This window comes from Meles meles, chromosome 3, assembly GCF_922984935.1.
Source record: "Meles meles chromosome 3, mMelMel3.1 paternal haplotype, whole genome shotgun sequence".
Lineage (NCBI taxonomy): Eukaryota > Metazoa > Chordata > Mammalia > Carnivora > Mustelidae > Meles > Meles meles.
This window is the reverse complement of record NC_060068.1, coordinates 113,394,969-113,418,638: the sequence shown is the minus strand read 5'-3', so window position 1 is coordinate 113,418,638 and position 23,670 is coordinate 113,394,969. Positions and strand designations below refer to the sequence as shown.

Below are 23,670 nucleotides of genomic sequence, written 5' to 3'. Positions count from 1 at the left end.
TACTTACCACCAACCTTCAGAGACCATCTAAATAGAAGAATGATACATATTTACATAGGGTCTATTATAGGTTAAAACTTCCTACTTACCCAGGAAAAGGTATCTCATCTTCTTCTGCCCAATCTTCTTGTTCTCCTCCATAGTAACTGCTTACTTGTCTAGTCATATCATGACCTGTATCTTCACTTTCACTATCCCCAAGAGCACTATCTGAACTTTCATTTCGTGGAATGTCCCATTCAGTTCCTACAGCAATTTTTTTCTCTGAACTCTCTTTATCCCCATGGGGGACAAGAATGGAGAGTGTATCTCTTTGGTCCTGCTGAGGAAAGCAGGTTTTACATGAACCCTGGTGAACTGTTTCTACACATTTACAAAATTCACTCTTTTGTTTGCTACTTTTTGTACGCAATCCTTTCGAAAATTCTAACATACAGCAGTGTTCTTTACTGTCTGTACTTGTTTTAACTGCAATAATATCATCAATAGTCCTGGTTTCAATTGAATCATCATTAAAATATTCATCAAATAAGCTCATGCTTTCTGGATCTGAATGATTCCAACAGGGATGTTCGCAGGTCTCTCCAGAAACCATGTTTGGTATATCAGACTCGCCACGTTGGTCCTTAGTTATCTGTTTCGTTTCTTGATGCCCCTGATCAACAGCCCCTGCTTCTTCCTTCAGTGGTCTGGTGTGGTGCCTGGTAATCTGATCCACCACTGCCTGACTCCTGAGTTCAGTATCTGAGTCAGGGGACATAGAATCTCCAATCAAGAAGGTAACCTTTGTCTGTGATGCTTCACAAGAAAATGCAGCAGTCACAAGCTTATCTGGAGGTTTTTTTTCCACAACCATTCCTGTGGATCTCAACACTTTGCCTGTGTGATTACCTGAACCCAGCAATTCCTCATTATGCCATGTTTCCTCTGCTGGCTCTAAGCCTGATTTTGACAAGGCGCATTTGTCTACTGGAGCAGAGCCTGTGCAAACAACTGTCTCTAACTTAGTGTCAAGGCAAGTTCTTAATTTATCTCTGAACTGTTTAACATCAACAGCATTTTCTTCTTGGCAGTCAGAGGGAGAAATCATTCGACACTCATCTGAAATTCCTAGCAGCTCCTTCGAGCTGTTTTGAATATCTTCGCTCTCTTGTTGTGAAACATTCTCTATATTTTGCCCAAGGAGGGGACGACTGCAATATTTACAGCTACAGTTAGGAGTCCTTGTCTCTTCTGGGTCTTTAATGAGCAAATTGCTTTTGTTTCTATGCACTGTGATAAGCACATACTCTGATTCTTCTATTTCACCTTTCTCCAAAGTGGTAGTAATTACTGTGCCTGGCATAACAATGGCTTCATCTTCTCCATTTTCTAAAAGATGGGTTTCTTGAAGTTCAGAGCATCTTATAAAATAAGTAAGAAAATAAAGCAGCCTCTGGACCATGTCTTGTCGTTTGCCAACCACCACAGTCCTTGCTAATCGTACAGGAGAACCAATAGCGCCATACAAGTCCCCTGCAATGGAAAAATCAGTTACTGGACATACCCTCTCCTCACAGAGCCAAGCAGACTATTTCTAATGATCAGATACCTACTCTTACTGTATGAGAGCTAGTTCAGGTTGACTCTTAGTTCTTTAACAGGTAAGTGACTATTCCCAAGCATGGGATGAGATAAATGGTATTTACCAAAGAGGAAGGTGAATAGAGGGGTTTTCTAATTTCCTCTTTAAGCAGCTCCTATGGTTCTGAAACCCAACCAAAGAGTCAACTGTGAAAGGCACACTGACCAAGAATATTCTCGGTGCCAGGCCTCATGAAGAGCTCTTCACTGGGGCAGAGAAGTACTACCTAAGAAACTATAAGCAAAAGGATTCTGTTACCGCACCTAATGAAGAAAAGAGAAAGCACAGTATCTACTGGACGGGGAGGGAGGAGAGAAAAGGAAGTAGAATGTGGAACAGAACTGGAGTAGTCATATCACACACTTAACCTTTCTTTTTTTTTTTTTTAAATATTTATTTTTTATTTTTTATTTATTTGACAGAGAGAAATCACAACTAGGCAGAGAGGCAGGCAGAGAGAGAGGAGGAAGCAGGCTCCCTGTGGAGCAGAGAGCCCGATGTGGGGCTCGATCCCAGGACCCTGGGATCATGACCTGAGCCAAAGGCAGAGGCTTTAACCCACTGAGCCACCCAGGCGCCCCCACTTAACCTTTCTTGATTAAATCACATCCCTGAACCTTAACTGTTTTTGCCCTACCCATGACCCCAAACTAGTTCCCATGTTTTTAAAAGCCCATTTCCCAGAGCAGTAGGTACTCAGAAAAGACCAGAAAGAACAAGAAAAGTGAGACCTATCCTGACTAAGAGGAAAAGAAAGGGCAACACATTTAGCCATGTGGTTCATTTTCACTTCTGTATCCATACTAGATGCCAACAGCCATTACATAAGAAAAGGGTGACAGTAACTAAGAGTTGTCAATGTAATTTCTATATTTATGCTATAGTTCAAATTAGATGAAGGTGCCAAATTACACTTAAAAATAGAGAATACATTGGGTCGCCTGGGTGGCTCAGTGGGTTAAGCCTCTGCCTCCAGCTCAGGTCATGATCTTAGGGTCCTGAGATGGAGCCCCACATCAGACTTTCTGCTCAGCAGGGAGCCTACTTCTCCCTTTCTCTCTGCCTACTTGTGATCTCTCCCTCTCTCTGTCAAATAAACAAATAAAATCTTTTAAAAAAATAGAGAATACAAAGTCATTAATTTAAATTTAATTCAATTTTAGCAAGTTGTCTGTATACACACCTTAAAGCCTAACTCCTGTGCTTTTTAAAGGAACAAACATAAATAGGTCTCAGATAATATGTGCTATAGACAGTATTATGACAATTTTTCTCCTCTGATTAATACTCTGGCTCTAATGCCATCATGCCACTGTTTGAAACTACTCCTAAGTTTCTCACAAATTACCAAATAAACTGAACTGCTTTGACATGACAAGTGAGTGTTTCCTGTACAGTTCAACTTTACTTTTCCCGACTTATCTTCTTATAGTTACCTTTTCATCATTATTCGCACTAAGTCCCACTTAAAGCAGACTACTTAAACTGAACACTGAAGCAACTCTAGGGTGTTAAGCACTCTTAACACCCTAGACATGCTTTGTGCTTGCCCTATTTTGTTTCTCTGCCAGTCCAAAGCTTCCCACCCAAGCATCCTCCCTTGTGCAAAAGTAAGCTTCCCCAACTGAAATTTCACTGAACTTTTTGATTCTAATTCCTCTCTGATTTATCCTTAATGTCCTCATATTTATTACCTTCAGTAAAATAAACTGTCCACTTCTTTTTTTTTTTCTGAAATTTTACTTATTTTTTTTTTTTAAGATTTTATTTATTTATTTGACAGACAGAGAGATCACAAGTAAGCAGAGAGGCAGGCAGAGAGAGAGGAGGAAGCAGGCTCCCTGCGGAGCAGAGAGCCCGATGCGGGGCTCGATCCCAGGACCCTGAGATCATGACCTGAGCCGAAGGCAGCGGCTTAATCCACTGAGCCACCCAGGCGCCCCTGAAATTTTACTTATTTGAGAGAGAGAACACATGCATGCATGTGTGGAGGAGGGGGGCAGAAGGAGAGGGAGAAGCAGATGCCCCGCTGAGGAAGGAGCCCAAAGAGGGACTCAATCCCAGGACCCCGAGATCATGACCTGAGCCAAAGGCAGACATGTAACCTACTGAGCCACCCAGGAGCCCCTAAACTGTCAGTTTTGTTTTGTTTTTTTTTAAGATTTTATTTGAGACACAGAATGAGAAAGAAAGAGAGAGAGAGAGAGAGAGAGAGAGAAGGGGGGAGGGTCAGAGGGAGAAGCAGACTCCCCACTGAGTAGGATGCCCGACCCAGGACTTGATCCTGGGACTCCAGGAACACGACCTAGGCCAAAGGCAGTCACTTAACTGAGTCACCCAAACACCTTAAACTGTTCACTTCTTAAGGCCAAGAACTGCATTTCATCTTTATATGCTCCAATGCTGTTTGCATAGGGTCTTATATATGTTATGCACTAAATAAATGATTGTAGAATTAAAAATAAATTTGAAATGTCCAAATAAATAAAATATCACTGAATTACTTGATTTGAAAAAAACTAAATTAATATCCATACAACAGTATACTACCCAGAAAAATTAAGGCATTGATTATTACTACAAACAACACAGGCAAATCTCAAAATAATTATGTTGAATTAAAAAAGTCAGACCAAAAAAAAAAAAAAAGCATGTATTGTATAATTCCATTTGTATCTAGAAAATGCAAACTAATCTATAGTGATAGAAAACAAACCAGTAGCTGCCTGGGTATGGGGAGGGGGTTAGAAGGTCAATAGGGAGAGTGGGAAGAACAGGAAGGAGGGGTTACAAAAGGGCATGAGGAAACTTTTAGAAGTGATGAGTGAGTTCATTATCTTGATTTTGGTGATGGTTTCAGAGGTACTCATATTTTAACATAAATATCAACACTTACAAAAGTGTATATATATTTGTTTGGTATGTGTCAATTATTCCTCAATTAGAAGAAAGTAAACGAGGGACAGAGAGAGGAAAGAAAGAGAAGGGGAGGGAAGTTACATGAATAAGTTACATGACAACCTGCCTGGCAAGCTCACTCATCAGCACAACCTAGGAGAAGGTCTATCAAGTCATCAAAATGTTCTCACTGGACTCCTCCCCTATGACCTAATAGCAATAGAGTAAGAGCAAGAGCAACAGCAGTCATGTTTACCAGACACTGTTCTAAGTACTTTACAGGTACTCTCTAATTTAATTGTCTTCACTTTATGAAGTATGTACTATATATTATTATCCTCAAATTATAAACAAAGAGACTGTGACTCACGTGTGGTCTGACTCACATCCTGCACTTTTAAGCACCATGCTACAATGCCTTCCTAATAATGACTGTCGACTCATCAACTATCCCTTCTTACCCGGTTACCCATTTATTTAACAAGGCCTTGCACTAAGGGAAACATTTTCCAAAATTATTTAACAAGCAAGCAAAAGTGGAAAACAGAAACCTCAATGACTGCTTCTCAGTTCACCAAATTTATTCTAGCTATCATAGATAACATGATTAATTCTTTCTGGGCAAAGTACATAACATAAAACACCCTAAAGAACCTGAGGTTATGAGTGAATCAGTCATGATCCTGCTTCTCTAGCTCTCACTGCAGTTGTGTACAGTTGTGTAGCTAGAAGAAATTGATGTTAGACTTAAGATGGAGATCAGACAATTTAGCAGACATGAAAAGGACAAGGAAAGAATAAGTGCTTTAGAATGGAGGATGTGTTCCACCAAGATGGCAGAGGAGTACGGGAACTCCTTTTCAACCAGACCTCTGACTTTAGCTAGGAATCTACCAAACCACTCTGAATACCCATGAAATCAGCCTGACATGTAAGATTATACACGTCTGGATCTCTACAGGGGCAGAGATCCTCAATCGAGAGGGAGCATCCTGCCTGGACTGTGGCTGATGGCTTTGGTTGTACATCCCCTCTACTCAACAGAATGACTAGGAGGAGAAACTCCCAACAAAGCAAACTCCGAGGGACAATGGCCTCTCTGGAGATCTAATAGATGTGGATCTAAGCAAGATGTCAGAAACAGACTTCAGGGTAGCAGTTATGAAGACAATAGTCAGTCTGGAGAAAACAATGGCAAAAAATAGATTCGCTAAGGGCAGAAATGAGAGTGGATCTGGCAGAACTTAAAAATGCTATCAATGAGATACAATCTAATCTACATACTCTAACAGTTAGGGTAAATGAGGCAGAAGAATGAATTAGTGATCTAGAAGACAAACTGAGAGAAAAGGAGGATCAGGAGAAGACTTGGAACAAACAGCTTACAATCCATGAAAACAGAATTAGAGAAATAAAAGATGCCATGAAACATTCCAATGTCAGAATTACTGAGATCCCTGGCAGGAGGTGGGGGGAGATGGAGAGAGAGAGAGAGGACCAGAAGATATATTTGACCAAATTGTAGCCAAGAATATCCCAAATATGGGGAATGAAACAAGCATTCATGTCCAGAGAGAACACCCCCCAAGATCAAGAGGAGCAGACCAACGCCCAGATGTGTAATAATAAAACGTGCAAATCTCAGAACCAAGAAAACCATTTTAAGAGCAGTTAGCAGGAAGAGATTGCTTACTACAGAGGCAGAAATATCAGAATAATGTCAGACCTGCCCACAAAGACCTTACAAATCAGAAAGGGCTGGCAAGACAAATTCAGGGTACAAAATGAGAAGAATATGCAGTCAAGAATTCCTTATCCGGCAAGGCTATCATTCAGAAAGGATGGAGAGAGAAGGAGTTTCCAGGACCAGCAAAGACTGAAAGAATATGGGACCACTAAGCCTGCCCTGCAAGAAACTTTAAAGTGGGGGAGGATTCTATAAAAGGAGAAAGTTCTCAAGAGAGATAAAGAAAGAAATATACAGAGACAATCTACTGAAACAAGGACTTCACAGGCAACATGGTAACAATAAAAATCCTGTCTTTCAATAAGCACTCCCAACATGAATGGCCTAAACGCTCCCATAAAATGGCACAGGGTTGCAGACTAGATAAAAAGACAGGACCCGTACATATGTGGTCTACAATAGACTCATTTTGAACCTAAAGATACATCCAGACTGAAAGTGAAGGGATGGAGAACTCTATCTTTCATGCCAATGGACCTCAAAAGAAAGCCAAAGTAGCAATTCTCATATCAGACAAATTAGATTTTAAGCTAAAGACTGTAGTTAGAGACACAGAAGTACACTGTATTATTCTTAAAGGGTCGGTCTAACAATTACAATTATCTATGCCCCCAACATGGAAGCAGCCAACAACATAAGCCAACAGTTAACCACAATAAAGAGGCATACTGATAATACATTCATAGTAGGAGACCTCAACACTGCATTCTCAGCAATAAACAGATCATCCAAGCAGAAAATCAACAAAGAAACAAGAGCTTTGAATGACACACTGGACCAGATGGACCTCAAATACATATACAGAACATTCCACCCTAAAACAACAGAATACTCATTCTTCTTGAGCGTGCATGGAACTTTCTCCAGAAAGACCACATACTGGGTCATAAGTCAGGTCTCAACCAATACCAAAAGATTGAGATTACTGCCTGCATATTCTCAGACCACAATGCTTTAAAACTGGAACTCAATCACAAGAAAAAGTTTGGAAGAAATTCAAACACTTGGAAGCTAAAGACCATCCTGCTCAAGAATGTTTAGGTCAATCAGGAAATCAAAGAACTTAAGCAATTCATGGGAACCAAAGAGAATGAAGACATGTCAATCCAAAACCTATGGGATATGGCAAAGGCAGTCTTAAGGGGGAAATACATAGCATTCCAAACCTCGCTCAAAAAAAATAGAAAAATCCTGAATACACAAACTGTCTTTACACCTGGAAGATCTGGAGAATCAACAACAAATTAAACCTAACCCATGCACAAGAAGGAAAATAATTAAGATTAGAACAGAGATCAATGAATTAGAAATCAGAAATACAGTAGAACACATTAAGAAAACTAGAAGCTGGTTCTCTAATTAATAAGATGGATAAACTACTTGCCAGACTTATTCAAAAGAAAAGAGAAAGGGCCCAAATTAATAAAATTATGAATGAAAGGGGAGAAAGCACGACTAACACCAAGGAAATAAGTACAATTATCAGAAATTATTATCAACAGCTATATGACAATAAATTAAGCAACCTGGAAGAAATGAATGCATTCCTGGAAACCTATAAACTACCAAGACTGAAACAGGAAGAAACTGACAACCTGAATAGACCCATAACCAGTAACGACATTGAAGCAGTGATCAAAAACCTCCCAGAAAACAGAGTCCAGGGCCTCTTGGATTCCCTGGGGAATTCTACAAACATTCAAAGGAGAAATAATACCTATTCTCCCAAAGCTGTTTAAAAACTAGAAACAGAAGGAAAACGTTCAGACTCGTTCTATGAGGCGAGCTTTACCTTGATCCCAAAATCAGGCAAACACCCCATCAAAAATGAGAATTTCAGACCAATATCCCTGATGAAGATGGATGCCAAAATTCTCAACAAGGTACTAGCTAACAGAATCCAAAAGTGCATTAAAAGGATTATCCACCATGACCAGGTGAGATTTATCCCTAGGATGCGAGAGTGGGTCAACATTCACAAATCAATCAATGGGGTAGAACATATAAATAAGAGAAGAGACAAGAACCACATGTCTCTCAACTGATGCAGGAAAAACATCTGACAAAATACAGCACCCTTTCCTGATTAAAACCTTAGAGTACAGGGATTCAATTTCATAAAATCCATTTATTAAAAACTCACAGTGAATATCACTCTCAGTGGGGAAAAGCTGGGACCCCTTCCACTGAGATCAGGAAGAACACGACAAGAATGCCCACTCTCGCCACTACTGTTCAACATAGTACTAGAAGTACTAGTAGCAGCAATGAGACAACAAAAATAAATAAAAGGTATTCACACTAGCAAAGAAGTCGTCAAACTCTCTCTCTTCAGAGATGGCATACTTTATGTGCAAAAATGAAAAGATTCCATCCCCAAATTACGAGAACTTATACAGCAATTAAGTAATGTGGCAGGATACAAAATCAAAGAACAGAAATCAGTTGCTTTCTTATACACTAACAATGCAACTGGAGAAAAAGAAATTAGAGAATCAATTCCATTTCCAATAGCACCAAAACCGTAAGATACCTTGGAATAAACCTAACCAAAGAGGTAAAGGTTCTATTTTTAGGAACTAAAAATACTCATGAAAGCTGCACAAGACACAAAAAGATGGAAAAACATTACATGTTCATGGATTGAAAGAATAAACATTGTTAAAATGTCTATGCTACCCACAGCAATCTATACTTTATCTATACTATCTATACATACTATCTATACTTTATCTATACTACCCATCCAATCAAAATACCAACAGCATTTTTCAAAGTGATGGAACAAAGAATCCCAAAATCTGTATGAAACCAGAAAAGACCCCAAATAGCCATGGAAATGTTAATAAATAAAAACAAAGCTAGGGCATCATGCTGCCTGATTTCATGCTATATTACAAAGCCGTGATCACCAAGACAGCATGGTCCTGGCACAAAACCAGACACTTAGACCAACGGAACAGAGAGTAGAGAGCCCAGATATGGACTCGCAACTCTATGGTCAAATAATCTTCGACGAAGCAGGAAAAAATATCCAGTAGAAAAAAGACAGGCTCTTTAAAACATGGTGCTGGGAAAACTGGATATATAAACAGAAGAATGAAGCTATATACAGAAGAATGAAACTCGACCACTTGCTTACACCATACACAAAGACCTGGGCAATGTAGGAATGGAAGTCCTTTCTGGTGAGGGGGATATTAAGAGAAGGAAGGGAAAAATGGGGGGTGGGAGAGTCAGATGGGGAGACAAAACTTGAGAGGCTATAGACTCTAGGAAACAACTGAGGGTTTTAGAAGGGAGAGGGTTGGGAGGATAGGTGAGTCTGGTGATGGGGTATTAAAGAGGGAGGACTGCATAGAGCACTGAGTGTTATATACAAACAATGAATCATGGGACATTACATCAAAAACTAATGATGTACTGTATGCTGAGTAACATAACATTATAAAAATAAAATAAAACTTAAAAATTGGGGAAAAAATAGAATGGGGGGAATAAAAAGGAACATCTTATTTCTTAATTTTTGTTTTTGCTATAAAATAACTCCAGACAGCTACACAAAAGTATAAGTGTTATGCATAATGTAAGGGTTTTCAGATTACATACCTAGTTGTGCCCAAAGTGGGTTATATGGATGAGTTTTTGCCAACATGTCCACACTCTGAGAGGAATGTTTTTCTAAAAATATTTTTATAGGTGGCTGTCCATTTGGCATGACCGTTGGAACCCAGGCAAGATGATTGGTCAGAACTGCAGTAATGAGTGCTGGCAAGAATCTGAAAACAAAATACATCCTATCAGACTCCACTCTGCTTTCATTAAACCTAATACAAAACACAGCAACAGAATAAAGCAGAGACAGTACCTACTCTCATGTAGCCAAACAGCATAAAAAAAGGAGAGGAAAGAAGAAAAGACAGGCATATCACCTGGATGAAAATGAAAATGCAGTTTTTGGTTGGGTAGGAGTTAAAAAAAAATCCTTAAAATAAAAACAGTATTCACTCAGAGCTGTATCTGATCTTAATTACAAAGCAAAAAATGCCTTTTACTTGAAAAACTGGTTTCTTTTCAGTGTTTAATGTGTAAAATTAATGAAGCAACAGGACTATATATTTCCAAATTACTGAATGGGAAACTGAAGTAAAGTATTAAGCAAACTTTGTCTATTTAAAAAGAATAAGACCTCTAAATTACTCATTTGGATTCTAGGAATTTGATGAACGGTTACAAGCAAACAGTATGATAAAATATCCCATTAAATATGTATCACTGGAATCCTGGCACCACTTCTCTCTTTTTCTTTTTTTAACTTATTTTCTCTAAAATGAAACTTTGTAAGTGGATGCAATTCACCGAAAAATGGGAAGCCTCAGAGAGTTCTGTAAGTTGTCAGAAATTCTAATTTAACACATAATTAAAGACCTTTTTACTGTTTCTCATTCATTTCATTCATTTTACTGTTTCCTGTGGCTTTTACCCATATCCTATCTCTTAATTACATTTTTTAATTCTCTTTTGGTTATTAATAGTAAGAAATAATTCCCAAAAAAGTTAATTACTTTGCTTTTGTAAATGGGTTTGATCAAAATCTAGATATCAAGTTATAGTACATAATATCTAAGATATAAAGAGAGAAAGCCATACTGATTTTTGGAAGCATGTTCCATTAGAAAAGTGAACTCCTTCATGAAACGATGGCAAAGCTGGTTCTTTTCTGGAGTCCCCGACATCATTGTAAGCCAGACAGGCTCTCCAATTCGTGGCATTGTATAAAGATTACAAATTGTTGTTCTAAAAAGAGGAAAACACATTATGAAATTCATACTTCCCAGAATTACATACTCTTAAAGTTTATTTTACCAGTTTAAATCTCACAGGTAGATTATTAAAGCTTTCAAGAGGACACAATGAGTCAAGTCATTCCTTCTTTGTCACCAGCATAGTACCACAGGAAATGTTCTGCACATGAACACAAAATATGCTAGTTGTGGTGCTAGCTCTAGTCCCAACAACTGTGTGCCCTCGGATAAATTATTTCCCTATTTTAAGCATCAGTTTCCTCCACCTGTAAAATGAAAGCATAGGAGTGGATTAATTTCTAAAGCCCTTCCTTCTTCTACATCCCTAAGATATATGCCATACTTAATTAAATACAATGCAAATTATCAACAACCTACAAAAGAAAAATATTCTGAATTAGATAATAGCTTATCCATATACCCACTCAAAACAATAGTTTATCAGCAGCATTTTGTTGCCTATGTAGGGACTCTTCAGTAAAATTCTGAAAGACTTCTCTCAATCTCCTGAAGTTTTTCTTTCAATCAACACAAGAGAGCATTATTGCACAATTATGATGATGCTTTTCTGGCTGTCTTTTGCATTTACTTAAACACTAGCTAGTCCTATGACTTGCACTTTCTCCTTAAAGCTTCACGGATATTTCTAAGATATCATTTTCCTCCTACGTTAATATCTATTCAGCCAAGTCCTATACACTCACTATATTAAGCAACTCCTACAAAGCTGAGGCTTCAGAAACTAGTTATTTCTTGGAAGATACAGAATGGTGCTGCACTTTCCACTTTCTATAACAGTGCCATACGACAGAACTTTTGGCAGAGGTGGGAATGCTCTGTATCTATGCTATCCAAGATGGCAGCCACTAGCCACATAAGGTTACTTAACACGAAATGCAGTCAGTCTGATGAACTGAATTTTAAATTTTATTTAATTTTATTTAAATTAAATATCCACATGTGGTTAATGGCTACTATATTAGAAAGTACAACTCTAGGAAGTTCTCTGAGATCTCTGCAAGCTCGAATACCTACTTCAGCATAATACTCTAACACCTAGAATCCAAAAAAAGGAAAGAATTCTCTTGCCTGCACAAGTTGTACTGGATCTTGACCTAGTACAAACACAACATAACTGATAAAAGTGATAAACAAGGGTCACATTAATGAATTCTTGGTAGGGCATAATATCATGGCTGAGAACTTTAAAATAAACGAATGGCAAGAGTTAAAGGTATTTTATAGAGAAAAATATGACCCAAATATCAAGTAGGAATATGTGAAAATGCTAAATGCTAAAGCCTATTAAGGATGTCTAGATAAGATGGAAAAGCAAACACCAGGGTTTACCTCCTTTCCATTCTGATGTCTCAAATGAACATTGGTTAAAGATTTGAAAACAGATAAATTACTGTAATAAATAAGAATGGAGAGTAATCTTATTTAAAATTTAAATTATAGATTAATAAAATTATGCAACTCAAAACATGAGAGGAATGTTAAGTGAAATGGTAAGGTAGATGAACATATCCTCAAAGAAGGGGATGGACGAGTACATAAAGGAGCTAATCTGCTTCGCTGACACAAGAGGTGGCTCAGGACACACAAGTTAAGTTGAGGACAGGAGTTATTCAGGACTATAAAATGGGAGATTAATTCAAGGTCTGTAAATGGTTGGTAATCCCTTTCTATAACCTATTTTCCCAAAGAATGACTACAGACAGAAAAACAGATGTAGCAACTGCCTAGTCCTGAGAAGAAACAGGGCCCAAACCCTTCCTAATACTTGAATCCTTCAGAATATATAAACATATAAACATACTCAGTAAGTTTTGTGGCATTAAAATGTCATGGGAAGGGGCGCCTGGGAGGCTCAGTGGGTTAAAGACTCTGCCTTCGGCTCAGGTCATGATCTCAGGGTCCTGGGATTGAACCCCACATCAGGCTCTCTGCTCAGCAGGGAGACTGCTTCCCCCACCCTCTCTCTGCCTGCCTCTCTGCCTACTTGTGATCTCTGTCAAATAAATACTAAATAAAAATCTTAAAAAAAAAAAAAAAGTCATGGGAAGAAGGGACAGCAATTAGGAGAAGACAATGTCTTAAATAATGAAAACAGGTTAAGAAACACTGCCCTAAAGTAAAGTTCTTCAGTTTGTACCTAATTATGCACAGAACTCCCAGCTCGTATTTTAGTACTTTGCTCTCAACTACAGATGGGCAACCACAATATTGATACAAGGGAAAAGCCTCCAAGGAGAGAGGGACACAAACAGAAAAATGGAGAGACACACACACACACATTCACTCACACAAAAGAACTCATAGAGGAAATAATAAATACATTCAGAAAAAGGGAAACATGAAAGAACATGTTTTTTACTAACAAAATAAACTCAAGAGAAAGAAGACAGAGGAAAATAGATAAGAAAGTAGAAAATTTACCAGAACTGAAAGACAAGCTAGTGCTAGAGCTATACTGAAGCTTAATAACGAATGGGCAGGTATAAAGTCATGGCAGGAAATAAATATGCTCCAAAAACTGATAAATCAAGAAATAACTACATTAAGTATATTGCTTAATAATGTGGAGGTAAATAACAGAATAGGTAACAGTTAAAAATAATGTTCTTGGGGGGCACCTGGGTGGTTCAGTGGGTTGAGCCTCTGCCTTCGGCTCGGGTCATGATCTCAGGGTCCTGGGATTGAGCCCCACATTGGGCTCTCAGCTCAGCAGGGAGCCTGCTTCCTCCTCTCTCTGCCTGCTTCTCTGCCTATTTGTGATCTCTGTCTGTCAAATAAATAAAATCTTAAAAAAAAAAAAAATAATGTTCTTGGGAAGTAAGAATGAGGATCGGGAAGAGAGGACAGAGTTCTATTACTTCTTCATTACTAGATTTCTGGGCATGTTTTCTTTGTTTCTTAACCATGTAAATATATTTTATGATTAAAGTGCTTGTTTACACTATTATACAGTAAGAAACACTGTATACATGAGTGAATGAGATGATCAATTTGTTCCCCTGAGTTTCTTAAGCGTATTTGTGACTACTACAAGTCCATGTGTCATAGGTCAGAGCCAGTTCACTATAACATTAGTATAGTGGTCCACTGAAATCATTAGTTCTAGAGTTTTGGTGTTTAAGGCTATGTACTATGACCTCAGAGTATATCAAATGTAAAGAAGGCAAAGAAATATAATGCTTCTCATTATATACAACTGTATGTTGTCATCGGCAATCTAGAATTAATAGGGCTTTCTTCTCCCCTAATGATTATTCCCTAATTTTCAGTGGTAAGCATGAATTTTTAGTCATATGACCTTTTTATTTTCCCCCCCTGACTGACCCTAAAGAATGAAAGACTCCTTTAACTGGAAGGGAACCGTGGCGCTGATTTAGTTTTCTCTGATATGCACAAAAGTCAGAGGGAGAATCCAAGACCCTCATCTTTGTGGCTCCAAACTAAACATACTTCCTGTTTCTCTACATTTCATGGCTTCTGCATGCATGTGAATCATTTCCTTCCTCTTCTCAACTACCCCAAAATCATTAATCATCTGGTCTCAGATAAACACATACTTTGATAATTGTCTAATTGCTAATTTTTAATAACGATTTTAAAATTAAGTATGATGGATCCTCATTATTTGCAGTAATGTCCTATAAAGCTGAGGCAAACAAAGAAGCAGTGAACAATGAAATATGTTCCTAAGGAAAATACATGGTCAGATTCCTATCAAGTCTCTCATCAACATTTTTATCAGCCTTTAGATACATAACCATTTTTTATGTGGGTTTCTGTTTAAAGACACCTTATTAATTTACTACTGACTCATTAACACTGAATTCACAGTCAATAGCACTATAACTTACGCCTGAAGGAAGCTCATGTCTTTTCTCTGTAAAGTACAGCATAGTTTTCTAGAACTTTGGAACATTAGATAGCATTTCAGCAGTACACCAGGGGATGATTTTTAATAGCAAAATCACTAACCAACAGTGCAAAATGCAAGATGGGCATTTGCAAAAAGGGCAAGATGGTGGAGGAGTAGGAGATCTAAATTTTGTCTAGTATCAGGAATTCAGCTAGATAGTTCTCAAACCATTCTGAACATCCACAAATGCAACAGGTGACCAAAGAAAAGAATAGCAGCAATTTTATGAACACAAAAGCGACCATTTTCTGGAAGGTAGGATGTGCAACGCAACAGGAGATCAAAGAAAAGAATAGCAGCAATTTTATGAACAGAAAAGTGACTATTTTCTGGAAGGTAGGATTTGTAGAGAAGTGACTGTGAAGTGATATTTGGGAAGACAGACTGCAAGGGGAGAGAGCCTCCATCAGCTGGCTCCTAGCAAGTGATAGAGTAATGGAGCACAAAATTCGAACTTTTAGAAGTCTGCTCCCCTGAGGGAGGTGTCTTCCGTGGCTAAGCTAGGGGGTGGAACCCTCACTGGGACAGAGGGTCTTGAGACAGAGGGTCTCAAGACCCTCAGGTCATAGAAAGATGAGGGGTGCCTGAGTGTGGAAGAGCTCCCAAGTATCAGAGCAGGGAAGCCAGCTGCAAAGCTGCAGCCAAGGAGAGGGCTGCCAGCTAGGGGTTGCCATAAACCATGATCTGTGGCACAGTTGGGCCACTACACATTGAGCAGGGACCCAACAAGCAGCAGATCCAGGAGATTCCCCTTCTTCGCCCTGGGAGGAGTGGCACAGGAGTGTACCGCAGAAATCTGCTGGGTTTGGAAACTCTAGATGGGGTTGTGTGCCAGAGATAGAAATGCTCAGACACAAGCCAGGTGAGCAAGGAGTGTGGCCGGAGACCAGGATGGAGGCATGATTCACTGGTTTTCTCTGAGGGCTGATGGAAGGGCGCAGGCCTCGAGTTTTCAGCTTCTCTGGGGCCAGAAATTGGGAGGCTGCCATTTTCATAATCATCCTCGAAAGCTGTACAGGAAGCTTCCAGGGAACAAAAGCTACAAGAGCAGGGGCGCCTGGGTGGCTCAGTGAATTAGGCCACTCCCTTCGGCTCAGGTCATGATCTCAGGGTCCTGGGATCGAGCCCCGCGTCGGGCTCTCTGCTCCGCAGGGAGCCTGCTTCCTCCTCTCTCTGCCTGCCTCTCTGCCTACTTGTGATCTCTCTCTCTGTCAAATAAATAAATAAAATCTTTAAAAAAAAAAAAAAAAAGCTACAAGAGCAAACCCCAGCAGATTACTTAGCCTGTCCCCAGGGAGTGGAAGTGCAATTCCACTGAGACAAAGACATTTGAGGATCACTGTAACAGGTACATCCCCCAGAAGATCAGCAAGAATATCCAGCTAAGAAAAAGTCTATCCAGTCAATGAGAACTGCAAAACTCCAGTGCTAGGGGAATACAGCACATAGAATTCATGGCTTTTTCCTCATGATTCTTTTTTCAAAGCTAAGTTTTAAATTTTTCTTCATTTTGTTCTTTTTCTATTTTCCTGAGTTGTTCTCATTCAACCAACATCTTATCTTACAAATTCCTTTCTAAAAATCTTTTTTTATTTTTAATTTTTACAATCATAGTCTATCCCTTCATCGTATTTAACTGTGTGTGTGTGTGTGTATGAAAAACTTGTATATACATTATTTTTCTTTCTTTAAAGTTTTGGAATACAGTTTCTTCTAAATGACCAATATAAACCCTGAACCCTGAATTCCTAAATCTAGTGTATGGCTTTGTTCTAGTCTCCTGCATGGTAACATTCTCTCCATTTTTTTTTTTTTACATTTTTTTAAAAAAAATTTCTTTCTTTTTCCAATCAAAATCTTATCAATTTCTTTTTAACAATATTTTTTAATTTTCATCTTTACAGTCATATTCCACCCTTTCATCATATTTACCCTTATTTTTATATGTATATAAGTTTTTCATTAAAATTTTAAGATGCAGTTTCTAATACACACAAAATCTAGTGTGTAGCTAGCTCTGTTCTAGTCACCGGCCTGATCATTTTTTTTTTTTCTTTTTCCCTTTCTTTTCCCCAGGTTTCAGATCTCTCCTGATTTGTTTAGTGTACATTTTTCTGGGGTCATTGCTACCCTTTTAACATTTTGTTTTCTCATTCATCTCTTCTTCTATGGATATGACAACAAAATGGAAAAAATCACCTCAGAAAAAAGAATAAGAGGCGAGGCGGTACTGCCAGGGACCTAATCAATATGAACATTAGTAAGATGCTGGAACTAAAGTTCAAAATGACAATTATAAAGATACCAGCTGGGCCTGAAAAAAGCATAGACGATACTAAAGAATCCCTTTCAGGAGAAATAAAAGTAGTAAAACCTAACCAAGTTGAAATAAAAAAGGCTATTAATGAGGTGCAATAAAAAAATGGAGGCTCTAACTACTAGGATAAATGAGGCAGAAGAGAGAATTGACAATCTAGAAGACCAAATGATGGAGAATAAAGAAGCTAATAAAAAGAGGATGAACAACTACTGCATCACGAGGGGAGAATCTGAGAGATAAGTGATACCAGAAGACAAAATAATATTAGAATAATGGGATCCTAGAAGAAGAAGAGAGAGGGGGGCAGAAGGTATATTGGAGCAAATTATAGCAGAGAACTTCCCTAATTTGGGGAAGGAAACAGGCATTAAAATTCCCTCAAAGTTATTAAAAATAGGTCAACCCCGTCATTTAGTAGTAAAACTTTAAAAAGTCTCAGTGAAAAAGAGAAAATCCTGAAAGCAGCTCAGGACAAAAGGTCTGTAACCTATAAAAATAAAAATATTAGATTGGCAGCAGACCTATCCACAGAGACCTGGCAGCCCAGAAAGGGCTGGCATGATATATTCAGAGCACTAAACAAGAAAAACATGAAGCCAAGAATACTATATCCACCTAGGGTGTCAGTGGAAATAGAAGGATAGATAAAAAGCTCCCACGACAAAAAACCAAACCAAACCAAAACAAACAAACAAAAAAAAACCACAGACACACAAAGCTAAAAGAATCTGTGAACACCAAACCAGCCATAAGCAAATATTGAAAGGGATCCACTAAGCAAAGAGAGCCTAAAAGTAATATAGAATAGAATGGTACAGAGACAATAACACTCTCAGTCACCTTACAGGCAATACAGTGGCACAAAATTCATATCTTTCAATAGTTACCCTGAATGTAAATGAGCTAAATGCCCCAATCAAAGGCCCAGGGTATCAGAAAAATAAGATCCATCGATATGCTGTCTCTAAGAAACTCATATTAGACCCAAAGACACCTCCAGATTTAAAATGAGGGGGTGTAAAACAATTTACCATGCTAATGGACATCAAAAGAAAGCCGGGATGGCAATCCTTATCACAGACAAGTTAGATTTTAAACCAAAGATTAGTGCTCGCTTCGGCAGCACATATATTAAACCAAAGATTATAATAAGAGATTAAGAAGGACACTATATCATACTTAAAGGGTCTATCCAACAAGAAGATTTAATAATTTTAAATATTTATGCCCCTAACATAGGAGCAACAATTATGTAAGCCAATTAATAACAAAATCAAGGAAACACATCAACAATAATACAATGGTAGTATGGGACTTTAACAATCCCCCTCACTGAAATGGACAGATCATCTAAACAAAAGATCAAATAAATGCTTTAAATGACACAATGGACCAGAAGTACATCACAGATACATTCAGAACATTCCATCCCAAAGCAACAGAAAACCCATTCTTCTCTAGTGCACATGGAACATTCTTCAGAACAGATCACATCCTGGGTCACAAATCAGGTCTCAACTGGTACCAAAAGATTAGGATCATTCCCTGCATATTTTCTTTGAAAGAATTAGTAAGACTGATAAACCCCTGGCCAGACTTATCAAAAAGAAAAGACAAAGGACCCAAATTAATAAAATCATGAATGGAAGAGGAGAGATCACAACCAACACCAGAGAAATACAAACAATTATAAGATCATATTATCAGCAACTATATACCAGCAAATTGGACAATTGGGAAGAAATGGATGCATTCCTAGAAACGTATAAACTATCAAAACTGAACCAGGAAGAAAGAGAAAACCAGAACAGACCAATAAACAGTAAGGAAACTGAAGTATAAAATCTCCCAACAAATAGGAGCCCAGGGCCAGAAGGTTTCCCAGGGGAATTCTACTGAACATTTAAAGAAGAATTAATACCTAGTCTCCTGATACCATTCCAAAAAATAGAAATGGAAGGAAAACTTCCAAACTCATTTTATGAGGCCAGCATTACCTTGATCCCAAAAACAGAAAAAGAGAATCACAGACTAATATCCCTGATGAACATGGATACAAAAATTCCCACCAAAATACTAGCCAATAGGAGCAATAGTACATTAAAAGGATTATTCACCACGACCTAGTAGGATTTACTCCTGGGTTGCAAGGTTGGTTCAACATCCACAAATCAGTGTGATACATTAATAAAAGAAAGAACAAGAACCAAATGATACTCTCAATAGATGCAGAAAAAGCATCTGACAAAGTATAGCATCTTTTCTTAATTACAACTCTTTCACAGCGTACGGACAGAGGGTACATACCTCAGTATTATGTAAGCCATCTATGAAAAACTCACAACAAATATCATTCTCAATGGGGAAAAACAGAGCTTTTCCCCTAAGGTCAGGAACACAGCAGGGATGCCCACCATCTCCACTGCTATTCAATGTAGTACTAGAAGTCCTAGCCTCAGCAATCAGACAACAAGAACAAATAAAAAGTATCTGAATCAGCGAAGAAGTCATCAAATGCTCACTCTTTGCAGGTGATATAATACTTTACATGGAAAACCAAATGACTCTACCCCCAAAACTGATAGAACTCATACAGGAATTCAGTAAAGTGTCAGGATATAAAATCAATGCACTAAAATCAGTTGCATTTCTATACACTAACAATGACACAGAGGAAGGAGAAATTAAAGAGTTGATCTCATTTACAACTGCAACCCAAACCATAAGACACCTAGAAATAAACCTAACCAAAGAGGCAAAGAATCTGTACTCAGAAAACTATAGAATACTCATGAAAAGAAATTAAGACATAAAGAAATGGAAAACTGTTCCATGCTCATGGATTGCAAGAATAAATATTGTGAAAATGTCTATGCTACCTAGAGCAATTTAAACATTTACTGCAAGCTCTATCAAAATATCATCAACTTTTCTCAACAAAATGGAACAAATAATCTTAACATTTCTATGTAACCAGAAAAGACCCTAAACAGCCAAAGGAATGTTGAAAAAGAAAACCAAAGCTGGTGACATCACAATTCTGGACTTTGAGCTCTATTACAAAGCTGTAATCATCAAGACAGAATAGTACTGGCACCAAAACAGACACCTAGATCAATGGAACAGAAAAGAGCGCCCAGAAATGGACCTTTAACTCTACGATCAACTGATCTTCGACAAAGCAGGAAAGAATGTCCAATGGAAAAAAGACAGTCTCTTCAACAAATGGTGTTAGGTAAACTGGACAGCAGAAAAATGAAGCTGAACCATTTCCTTACACCACACAGAAAAGTAGTCTCAAAATGGATGAAAGACCTAAAAATGAGGCAGGAATCCATCAAAATCCTTGGGAAGAACACAGGCAACAATCTCTTTGACTTTAGCCACAGCAAATTCTTCCTAGAAACATCGCCAAAGGCAAGAGAAATAAGGGCGAAAATGAACTACTCTGGCTTCAACAAGATAAAAAGTTTTTGCACAGCAAAGGAAACAGTCAACAAAACCAAAAGACAACTGACAGAATGCAGGAAGATATTTGCAAATGACACACCAGATAAAGGGCTAGTCCAAAATCTGTAAAGACCTTATCAAACTCAACACCCAAAGAACAAATAATCCAATCAAGAAATGGTCAAGGGGGGCCTGGGTGGCTCAGTGGATTGAGCCGCTGCCTTCGGCTCAGGTCATGATCTCAGGGTTCTGGGATCGAGCCCCGCGTCGGGCTCTCTGCTCTGCAGGGAGCCTGCTTCCTCCTCTCTGTGCCTGCCTCTCTGCCTACTTGTGATCTCTCTCTGTCAAATAAATAAATAAAATCTTTAAAAAAAAAAAAAGAAATGGTCAAAAGACAAGAACAGACATTCCTGCAAAGACGACATCCAAATGGCCAACAGACACATGAAAAAGTGCTCAACATCACTCAGCATCAGGGAAGTACAAACCAAAACCTCCATAAGATACTACCTCACACCAGTCAAAATGGCTAAAATTAGTAAGTCAGGAGATGTTGGCGAGGATGTGGAAAAAGGGGAACCCTCCTACACTGTTGGTGGAAATGCAAGCTGGTGCAGACACGGGAAAACAGTATGGAGGTTCCTCAAAATGTTGAAAACAGAGCTACCATAGGACTTAGCAATCGCACTACTGGGTATTTACCCCAAAGATACAAATGTAGTGATCTGATGGGGCACACACCCCCCAATGTTTATACCAGCAATGTCTGCAATATCCAAACTGTGGAAAGAGCCTAGATGTCCATCAATAGAAGTACGGATAAAGAAGTTGCAGTGTATATATATATGTGTGCGTGTGTGTGTATACACACATACACAAATATTCTGCAGCCATCAAAAAAATGAAATCTTGCCATTTTCAATGACATGGATGGAACTAGAGGGTATTATGCTAAACAAAATAAGTCAATCAGAGAAAAAGAATTATCATATGATCTTGCTGGTATGAGGAATTTGAGAAATAGGACAGAGAATCAGAGGGGAAGGGAGGAAAAAAATGAAACAAGGTGAAGCCAGAGAGGGAGACAAACCGTAAGAGACTCTTACTCTTAGGAAACAAACTGAGGGTTGCTGGAGAGGTTGGGGTAGGAGGGATGGCATGGCTGAGTGATGGACACTGGAGAGGGTATGTGCTATGGTGAGTGTCGTGAATTGTGTAAGACTGATGAATCACAGATCCTGAAACAAACAATACATTATATGTTAATAGAAAATAAATAAATAAAAGCAATCTTAAACCAAAAAAAAAAAAAAAGTGTAAAATGTGAAAAGAAACCCAGCCACAAAATACATTTCAATAGGATACTTGTTAACAGAATAAGTTCTGAAACAAGAAGGCAGAGCACTGTTTTGTTCAACTCATCTAGGAATGTATCCGGCTATTCCAATTTTTCACTGCTCTGCACTTGTTACAAATGATTATAAAATCATTGTGAGTATAGTTTGAGGCTATAAATAAATTTCAGCAAGTAGGTGAATTCACAAATACACAATCTGTATATAATGAGGATCAAATGTATATATTGAAGTACTTCTACTGACAGACCTTTTAGACTTTATAAAGTATTTTTTTAAGTTTTATTTCTTTATGGGAGGGGGGCAGAGGGAAAGGGAGAAGCAGACTCCCCGCTGAGGGTGGAGTCTGACATGGGGCTTGATCCTGTGTCACACCCTGAAATCACACCCTGAAGTAAAGTCAGACATTTAACCCACTGAGCCACCCAGGCACCCCTTATAAAGTATTTTTAAGATTTTGTAAGAATGCTTAACTGACTTAGTCTTTCATATCTGTATAGTAACTGCCTCCCATAGTAACTGAAGTAAAATAAACTAGTATAAAAGGAAAGGCACACAATCACACATTTGCAATGATTTTATAACTCATACATACTGTAAATTCTAAGCAATATAAAATTCTAAAGCTAGGCCATATAGATTACCTAATAACACGCCAATTAATTCACAGGTATTCTACTAGGAATGAATTTTCTGACGATATTTACTATGCTGGTAACCTCAGCTGGATCTATGATGACAGTTTCCTCAGACCTCAAATAGGGACACTTGGCCTTTTTCCACAATGTTTGTGACTGCAGAGAAGAAACTATCAATCCAGTAACTGAAAGTAACATTTCCAAGTGCACGGGCAAGTACTGACTGCTTTGTAATACTGCAAAATGTGAAACTCAGAATACTGCAGAATTCTTTAAGGTATGTAAGCAAAAAGAATTGTTCAAACACATATTTGTAATAATTCCAGTCTAAAGTCAACTGAACAATACAAATAAAACAATAAAAAATTTAAAATATTATTAACAAAATACCCAATCATTCATAGCACAAAAGCAAACCTCTTAAGAATCTTTGGTTGAACTTTCAGGCAAATTACAGATTAAATTTAGAAATTGAAAAGATTAAAATTTTTCATACTTCTCAAAACCACTCATTTCCATGACAAAGGCATAGTTTATAGGTTTCTCAAAGAGAAATCACTCTAGAATTCTTTTTCTGGGTTATGCAGTTAAAGTAAAACTTTCCAGCTATGTAAATACAGACGAACTAGGCTACAAGGGAATGTGTGAAGAGCAAAGCTGTCATAAAACCATGAGAAATGCATAAAAAACCACTGTACCCAGCTAAAAATGTTTTAACTTAATATGGTATTAGGTTCAACATGTCTTGGTTCCAATAAAACATAAGAACTTTTCCCACTGCATATAATCTCTCTCAAGAATTTCTAAGCCCAGAAACTCATTATTTCAAAGTAAAATTATTCTCAAATGCTGACTCCGACATCCTCTCTCAGCACTGTACAGCCGAAACTGTACAACGC

The 23,670-nt window shown here is 38.1% G+C and overlaps 1 protein-coding gene across 2 annotated transcripts in view; it reads right to left on the bottom strand.

Moving 5' to 3' along the window:
- Positions 1 to 23,670, bottom strand: part of FNIP1 (folliculin interacting protein 1) — a 156,346-nt gene that overhangs the window by 21,013 nt on the left and 111,663 nt on the right. For both annotated transcript variants that reach the window (XM_046000279.1, XM_046000280.1), the window contains 3 exons: positions 10,920 to 11,066; positions 9,879 to 10,048; positions 90 to 1,515 (listed from right to left, as the gene is read on the bottom strand). In XM_046000279.1, the coding sequence (XP_045856235.1) occupies positions 90 to 1,515; positions 9,879 to 10,048; positions 10,920 to 11,066 (1,743 nt within the window). The remainder of the gene's footprint in view (positions 1 to 89; positions 1,516 to 9,878; positions 10,049 to 10,919; positions 11,067 to 23,670) is intronic.